This window comes from Loxodonta africana, chromosome 11, assembly GCF_030014295.1.
Source record: "Loxodonta africana isolate mLoxAfr1 chromosome 11, mLoxAfr1.hap2, whole genome shotgun sequence".
NCBI classification, from domain to species: domain Eukaryota; kingdom Metazoa; phylum Chordata; class Mammalia; order Proboscidea; family Elephantidae; genus Loxodonta; species Loxodonta africana.
Genome location: NC_087352.1, coordinates 98,249,329 through 98,257,947, shown reverse-complemented (window position 1 = coordinate 98,257,947; position 8,619 = coordinate 98,249,329). Strand labels below are relative to the sequence as shown.

The window sequence follows — 8,619 nt, the reverse complement described above, 5'->3', positions numbered from 1 at the left end:
TAAAAACAAAAGACTTCCACATTTAATTGTCTATCTGGAAGGACATACGCAAGAAATTAGGAGATCTAAATTAGATTTATTAATAGGAGAGCTTGATAGTGCTTAATTCCAGAGACTAAAGCTCTGTTTGGTGGGATTTGATAAGAAGTAAAAAGAAGTAGTAGGGATATAGTTAAAAACATGACTTCAACTATCCTAAAGATTCTATGAATTCTTTATCCATCCTTGAGAAATGAGTGAAATTGAAAACCATCAAAATAATTGGACTTCTTAAAAATTGGATTGTATGAGTGAAAGGTGTTTATGAGAAGTCGATGACTCCGGATCTTATCATCCAAGAGGACAGCACAGAATAGTTAATATGTTCCTTGAGGGACTTGGATGCTGACGTCTTTTTCTGATACCCGATCATTACGTGACTAAAAAAAAAAAAAAAAGGGAAGTCATTGCATGAATAAAAATCGAGGCGCAACAGTGCAACAAAACATTCTGTAAAGGCAATAGGCAGACAGACATTGACAAAGAGAGCTCTCCTAAAACCATGTTCAGATAGGTTTTTGCTAACTGCACATATAAATACGAACAGAGGGCCGGTCACCTCTGTAACCACCAGCAGCAGCCGAAGAAGCCACAGCTTCAGACGCAAGCAGAGGGACCTCAGAGAAGAGAAGGCGCTGCCGACTCGTGCAGCTGCCTGACCCAGCGGCTCCCACAGACGCCGGTTGTGCCGCAGCCATCCCTCCCTTCTTCCTTCTCCTTCTTCGACTTTCCCTCTTTTCCTTTAACCACTTCCTTCTCTTCTCGGTGGACTTGCAGCCGCTTGCCTCCCCTCTCCTTTAGCTTGCCTCCTCCTCTCTCATCCTTCTATCTCTATCTCCTCGCCCCCTTCTCTCGCTGTCACGCTGCCTCCTAGTTGTGTGCGTTTGCAAACTTTTGAACAGAATATTGGCTTCAGCAAACAAGTCTTCCAGCTCCTCCTGCTCCGTCCTTCGCCTTCTCCTCAGACACCAACGCCAGACGGTGATGCCTCTCGGGTTGTGACTCTCGCGCAGAAACTTGGAGGAGCCCTTTGCCCGCCGTCCTACTTGGCAGCAAACCCTCTCCTCGCAGCGGTAAGAGTTGAATGGCAAGGGGGGAAAATCATACCAAAGGACTCACTTGACTGCTGATTTTTTTTGCCGGCATCAGGAAACGAGTTAGTTTTCCTTCGCACCAGGTCTGGCGAGTTATTGGTCGCTGTTTAGTGTGTGTGCATAATTTTTTTTTTTCTGACTATAGCGAGGGAAGTGGCAGGACGCGCGCTGGCTGTCACTAAGCGGTATTTAGCACAGGGCACCTGAGCGTCTCACCGTCCCTCCCCCAGCTCCGGGAGTTTCTGCTGGGTCGGGGGTCGGGGGCCAGCCAGGGGCGTTCTGACGACTGTGTGCCCTCTTTCCCGTCCTGCGCAGAATGACCATGTGTAGCGGAGCGAGCCTGGCCTTGCTGGTCTACGGGATAATAATGCACAGCAGTGTCTACTGCTCACCTGCCGCCGCCGGACTGCGGTTCCCCGGGATTAGGTAAGAGCTAGCCGCCTGGACGCCTCCTCTTTGCGCCCTCCTGCAGTTGCCCCAGGTCCCAGTTACGAGCACCTCCCTCCGCCCGCCAGTGCCCCGCCGCCAGCTGGGCTCCGGGTCGCGGCCTCAGCCCGAGCAAGCTTCGCGGCCGCCTGGCGCCCCTCCCCGAGCCCGCAGCCGCCAAGGGGCCCGGGTCACAGCGAGCGCGCGTCGGCCCGAGAGGGACCTCCCCTCCCCCGCCCCGCCCGCAGGAGGGGAAGTGCAGGGCAGGGCCCGGATTCTTTTCCCGAATCTTAGGCTGAGTTAGGAAAACTTCAGCTCTCGGAGCCGGCTAAGGGATGAGGGTGAAGCTCTTGCTGACTTTGCTTTGTTACAGCTACAGGGGATTACCGGGGCGGGGTCTCCCTCTCTCCCCCCCGCCCTTCCTCTTTGCCTCAATTAGAATTCTTCCCCCAGAAGAGCTTTCTCTCAAATGATCCATATTCCAACTGCATTTTGAGTCCCAGAATGCCTTAGGGAGGAAGGTGCTGAAAAGGGCTGGTTGAGGAGAAGCGACTTGAAAGAAGGAAGAACAAGAATGAGTCTGCGAGGGAGGGCGGGGACGGATGCCAGGAAGGAGGAAGAGAGAGCAGGCTAGCAGGCTGGCAGGACCAGGAGGACAGCCCTGCCGGTCCCAGGCTGAGGGATCCTAGCTTTTCCTTAACCCCAGAGCTGCCAGGGCTCCCCGCCGCAGCCCCACAGACCGTGGCTGGTCAGTGGGAGAGGGGCAGCGCGCTTTGCGGCGCAGCGTGCGCAAGCTGCGGCGCTCCGGGCTCCGGGTGGGGAGGAGCGCGCCTTCTGCTGGTAAAATTGCTCCTCTGAGCCGCGCCCGAGAACGTCCGCTCTCGCGGCCGTTGAACATTGATTTGGCCGGAGAGATGGGTTCAGTATTACGATTCTAGCATCTAGGCGCCGGGCAAGGCAGGAAGTGTCCTGGGGCTTCCGGCACCTGGGCCCGAGCTCAGACAAGTCGCCGGGTAAAGGGTGGGTGTCGGGTGAAATGCGCTCGTCTTGCCCTCGCCTCTCCAAGCTTGGCTGGAAGGCGAGCCGAACGGGAATCCTAAGGAAGTAGGGACTCCAACCCCACCTAGGGAGCGCTACGTGGCCAGGCCTCACTTCGGGCGAGTGTTTTATCCCACCCCTAAACGACCTGAACCAAGGATAGAGGCGGCAGGCGAGGGCCTCCTGGGGAATACTGCGCACCCGCTCGCTCTCGGTCCCTGTTGATCCCAATCTACTTCAGCTGCTCCCGTCCCTGCGCCCTGGGGTTAAGATGGGGCCCCAGCGCCCCGCCATCGCTAACAGAAAAGCTTAACTATTATTTAGCGCATTTAAAAGCCTCCCTCTCCCCGGGGGACTTCATTCCCAGTTATTTTCGAAGTCTGGTGTATCCGACACTTTCTCCGGGCCAGCCACAGAATGAGCCGCCGCCAAACTGGCTGTTTAGGGGCATCTATTATTCATGTTCCTGCCAGATCCTCTCCCGCCCAAAATAGAAGCCGGAGCTTCTCCGTGACCTACATCTGCGCGGGGAAGGGCTCCCCTGGGTTCGGAGGCTGGGGCGGCGGTGACTGCCGGAGTTGGCCGCCGCACACCCGGCCCATCCTTCCTCTGTTCACTTTGGGTCTCCTTTGGGTCTTCGTTGGCCAGCACCTTGTCTCTAAGGCTTTTCTTGTCCCCGCCAGTAGCTTCTGGGCGAAGGCTTGGGCGCAAGGCGTGAAAGGGGGCTGTCCTTTTTGGTGGCCAGGTGTGTGCGGTCGGCGGTGACGCCTCGGCTCATGGAAACCGCGGCCTTGCAGGGGAGAGAAGCGGTGGATGAGCTGCCACTAGGGATGGGAATTTCTATGGGGTATAGTTTCCTCTCACCTCTACCCCGCCCCTATCCCGGAAGAAAAGACAACTCTCCAAGGGGACCTTTACGAAGAAGGAAAGCCAGGGCGAGCCCCCCTCTCACCCCTGGGTCCTCGCAACGCCAAAAGGGACTTTTACAGACCACTCCTTCTGCCCCCGGTGCCCCGCAGGCCGGAGGACGAGGTGTACGACGAGGACGGAAACCCACTGCAAGACTATTATGATTCGGACCCGCCCGGCCTAGGGAGCCCCGCCTCCGCGCTGCACGACTCCTCCGCGCTCTACTACCCTGCGGAGAAGAGGTACGGCCCGAGCGACCTCCGCAACGGAGGCAGGGCGGTCCAGGACTGAGGAGGTGGGAGGGCTGGAGTGGGGGTCCATCGCGGAGTTTGTTTCACAAAAGCCCTTAAGCCTATCTTATCCCTGGCCGGTTCCTGTGGAAGCGACAGAACGTTAGTAGTGGGCGGGCTTGCGTGTAAGCGTGGGGACCGAAAGGTCTGTGGCCCAGTGAGTAGGAGTGAGTGCGCACCCCATTCAGAGGGGCGCCCAGACTCCTCTCCGACCACTCCCAGAGGCCAGGACAGACTCGGGTTCCCGGCATTTCCTCTTGGACACATCCTAAGAGAGCTTTACGCGAGTTGTGTGCGTTTGGGGTTTTCCCCATCTGCCTCCGGAGGCGCTGAAGGGCCCCCGCGCCCAGCAGGGAACTTCGGGTGGTCACGTGGGGGCCAAGTCATGACCCTGGGCGCGCACTTTACCTCCCTGCTAGAGATGTCGCCCGAGGGATCCTTAACAAGGCCTACCGAAAAGTGCTGGACCAGCTGTCCGCCAGGAAGTACCTGCAGTCGCTTTTGGCCAAGGGTCTGGGGTAAGAGTTTGCGAAAGAGTTAACAGGGGCGTGATGGCGCGCGTGCCGGAGGTGGTGTCGGTGCCGAGCGCGTGTGGGGCGGGAGGCGCGGCTTCTACGTCTGTGCGTGCACGTGGGGCCGGCTTATGTGTGCGACCCGTTGTCTGTGGGGCCCTCTGCTAAGGCCCTGAAGCGGCACCCTAAGTTTGGCGAGAGAACTCGAGATCCTGGGGAGGAAAACAAAGAGAGAGGGAGAACCAGGGAGTTTGATCCGTTTTGAATTCGAAGAAAAACCAACCAAAACCTTCAGTAATTCAAAACCTTCAAGCTTCGCGGGAGGAATTGCTATATAATTTCCAGTAAGCATGGCTTAAAAAAAACATTTTTTTTTTTTAGTGTAAATTCAAATCGAAACAAACAAATCCCCAAATTTAGATGCTTAGGGAAACAGCTTTTGCTCTTGCCAGGCAAGCGCAAAGCACAGGGCTTGCGTGGAGCATCTCGGCAGAAGGCAACATTTTAATAAAACCCCTGGGAAAACAGATTACATTTTCGCAATGAATAATTCATGCGATGAAAAATATTGCCTCCAGCCTGTCGACTTATATTATTATCACGTTTTTCAACTTAGCGTGCGGAAGGAGAGTACTTGTGTCTGGCTAGGAATTGCAGGATCAAGGTAAACTCCACTGGCAGCAGACAACGTGGCATTTAGGGATCTTTGGTTATTTTCTCTGTACGGGGGGGGGGGGGGGGCGAGAGGACCAGTTATGACAATTCAGCGGAAACACACGGATGGTCAGATCTCCAAGGGCAGCATTTTCAGAGCGTTAGGCTTATTTCTCCTGCCCTTTGCCCGGACCTCATCCAGCGCCCCTTCTGCAAAGATTTAGTGCCAGGAGACTCTCAGTGGGGAGGGGGAACTGAGGGGTTGCCATCTCGGCCTCCCTCCAGCCTAGTGCTGGCAGAGAAAGGAGGCACGGGGGACGGTGAGACGCCGCCGGTGCCTCCTCGAAGGCTCCCGCGAGGGTTGGGGCCCGCTTGCTCCTGGCAGTTGTTGAATCTGTGTGTTCCACCCGCCACCCTCTCCCGAACCCTCTCCTTGCAGTGGGGACTTAGGCGGCAGCGCAGAGGACGACTCGGAGCCGCTCTCCAAGCGCCACTCAGACGGAATCTTCACGGACAGCTACAGCCGCTACCGGAAACAAATGGCAGTCAAAAAATACTTGGCGGCCGTCCTAGGGAAAAGGTATAAACAGAGGGTTAAAAACAAGGGACGCCGAATAGCGTATTTGTAGCGCTGAGTTACCAGCTACTCTGTGTATACGACCCTGAGTAACACAATGAAAAGTCATTTTCAAAACTGATGGAACAGTCATCGCTCATGTGTTCTATCCAAACATGTATTTATGTATGAAGTAAAGCCATTAAATGAATATTTTGATAATAATATTGTTTTTCTTTTGTACAAAGCACTAGAGAATGCACAATATACTTTGTGAACCAATTATTGATATATATTATAAGTATATATATTATGGATATAAAGGTATAATAGAGAGCGATTCATATAAAGCGTGCACAAGGATTGAAAACTTGCCTGAGCTGTTTATGTTTTTATATAAAATAAATAGAAAAATAGACAATCATCGTTTTGAATATTACTCCTATTTTTGTAAACTGGAATTAAAAGGATAGTATTTTTATCCACAAGAGGCGTGAAGATATTAATACTGACCACTTGTTACTGTACATAAACAATGGTGTCCTGCCCCAGGGAGATGATGAGGTGATGATCTGAGAAAATTGCTGAAGGGCGTTTTTTCCTCAGTGAGTCCCTGGGGCAGGCTGCCTCGATCCCAGCCTAACACAACCAGGCAGTATACCCCTTGCTGGGTGGCGATTCCAATATTTCTGCTTTCTTTGATTCCACTTTTAGGTGTATTTGCCTCTCTTCAAGCTCTCAGCCCAAAAGGAAATTCTCCCGATAAAACAACGGCTCTATCCAACTTAAGCTTCTCCCCAGAATTCACGCCACTCCCGTGGGGAAGAGTCGGGAAATTGTCCAGAGAAGGGATGCTTGGGTTGCAGTCCCCCCTTTCTGTACTTCCTGATTCATCAGGGAACCTAATATCCCAAGGTTAGGGCAATTGGACAAAGCAAAGGAAATATATGGAAGAGGCAAAGCATAAGGCAGTAGAAGGAAGGACCCCCAGAGAGGGACTGGTTTGTGGCTTCCCCAGGTCCAGGAAGTCAGGGCAAACCGAGTCCCCTCCATAGGTCTGTTACTTAACTGACTTCGGGCGCTGGGTATTGGAAATGGATGCAAAGTACGATGTGTTTTTCTCCAGTGCTGTTCACGCTTCTCATCTTGTGAAGTGGCCAGGATCCTCCCCCTGAGCCCTGCTCCTTAGGAGCCACCCCTTTCCTTTGTGGTTTTCTGGAGACCCCTCCTTCCCAACCTCTTGCTCTGTTTAAGTACCGGCTACCATTTTCCAGTCACTTCTCTTAAACTTGTGAATGCTTCTCACTGTTTTGGTTCTGTTTGATGCAAGTACTTATTGTAAAGTTTAGGAAACCGTGTGTAGTTAACCACTGAGTAATTATGCACTAATTATGAACCTTTTGTTTCTTGTTTATTGAGTTTGTAGGTAAAATGTATTTTTCTACATTATGGCTTACTGCTTAGTAAAATTTATTTCATAAAACCAACCTTTGTCATATTAGAATGTGTAGTGTTCACATGTTGCTCAATTTTCCTAATTGATAAATCACTGAAACTTCGTCTTCATACGCATGAGTACTATCTTATATTTGTGGTCAAGAGTGAGGTAAGCAAGCTCCAATAGACCCTAAAAACCTCCCCTGATATCCTTTCTTGGCTAAAGAAAGCCTTTCTATCGGTTTCCTGTCAATTCCTTCAACATATAGAGTAATCTCCATAAACAAAAGAACCTTCACACAGCAACCATATCAAGCAACAACAGACAAACCAACCAGCCACTCCCCCAAATTGCAGGCACCGATGTTTTTTTGGAAAAAAAAAAAAAGAGAAAGAAAAAGGACAAAGAACAAGAAAAGCATAACATTAGCTTGTAAAGTTTAAAGGACCTTTCCTTTTCCTTTACGGATGTGAGCCGTATGAAGTCATACAGCAGACAACAGAATTGGATTTGCATTCCCAGGTGGGATAGAGGCTGCCAGGAGATCACATTGCGAACAGTGGGAACACAGAGGCATTCGATCCATGCCTGAGTCCTGTGTATGGGATCAGCCTTTCTTTAATTCTGCAGTCTCCTCAGGCAGTGTGATGTTACGTGGGATGCAGTTTGCAGCTTTAGTGCCTTTCTTCGCCTTTTAAATCGCCACAAATCACAGATGGCTATTTAGTGGCCCTACAATGCTGCAACACATCAGCTTGCATTTTAGTCTTAATTATTTGTTTCTTGGCTAATGGGCAGAGTTTCTGTCTTTGTGTCAGCTGTTAGTGGTGAAATAGGGCTCTGGTTAACCTTTCATTTATGAAGTCTAATTTAGTGTTCCTGTGGCTAGTTGCAAGCATTTTACAGTGATATCACCCAGTTTGATCTTTTGTATACTTTTTAGAAATGCCAAGAGCCTTACTTAACTGGAGCAGATTTATGATATAGTGATAATTTAGGTAGATGTTAGTCTTGAAGCTCTTATTTTGTGTGCAACTGATTATAAAAACATCTTAACCAAGTATTATTACACACATGATATCTATAAGTAGGACTTTGATAACTGTTATATAAAGTGTGTAAAATTTGTATGAATAAATTTTTGTAAACCATGCAACTTCGTCTAATGTTTGGAGAAAAAAGACATCCAGGAAATAACTAAAATCTCTTAAAAGTATGACATTTACTTTCCCACCATAAGATTTTTCATGTCTGGAGTCTATATCTGAGCATCCAGGTATTTTCATAAACTGTACTTGTAATAACTGCTTGATGGGTTATTGGATTCAACTAAAACTTTAAAGTAGCTACTCTGAGGGAGGTACCTAAGAAGATATTAAGCTCATAAATAGGCATGGATGTTTGAACAGTTATAAAATACATAAATAGTTTAGATTAATTTCCATCCCCCTTTTTTTTTAGTATATATATACGTTGCTCAGTATTTAGAAGGTTACTAGGAAGTGGTGGGAAACAGTACCTGGGTATTAGTTATGCTTCTAAAATAACAGCCTAGTATTGCTTCTTCACGAGTATCTCAGCAGACCAAATTGGTCTTGATAAAATTTTGTGTAAAAACAAATAATCAGTTTTGGAGGTTTTAAAACATGTTTAGAAATATACA

At 49.8% G+C, this 8,619-nt stretch overlaps 1 protein-coding gene across 1 annotated transcript; it reads left to right on the top strand.

Moving 5' to 3' along the window:
- Positions 1 to 1,021: 1,021 nt before the first annotated feature.
- On the top strand, positions 1,022 to 8,394 carry ADCYAP1 (adenylate cyclase activating polypeptide 1). The gene is made up of 5 exons (XM_003406377.4): positions 1,022 to 1,112; positions 1,449 to 1,559; positions 3,617 to 3,748; positions 4,216 to 4,314; positions 5,402 to 8,394. Exons 2-5 carry the CDS (start codon positions 1,450 to 1,452, stop codon positions 5,589 to 5,591), a joined length of 531 nt encoding a protein of 176 aa, XP_003406425.1. The 5' UTR covers positions 1,022 to 1,112; position 1,449; the 3' UTR covers positions 5,592 to 8,394.
- The last annotated feature ends 225 nt before the right edge of the window (positions 8,395 to 8,619 follow it).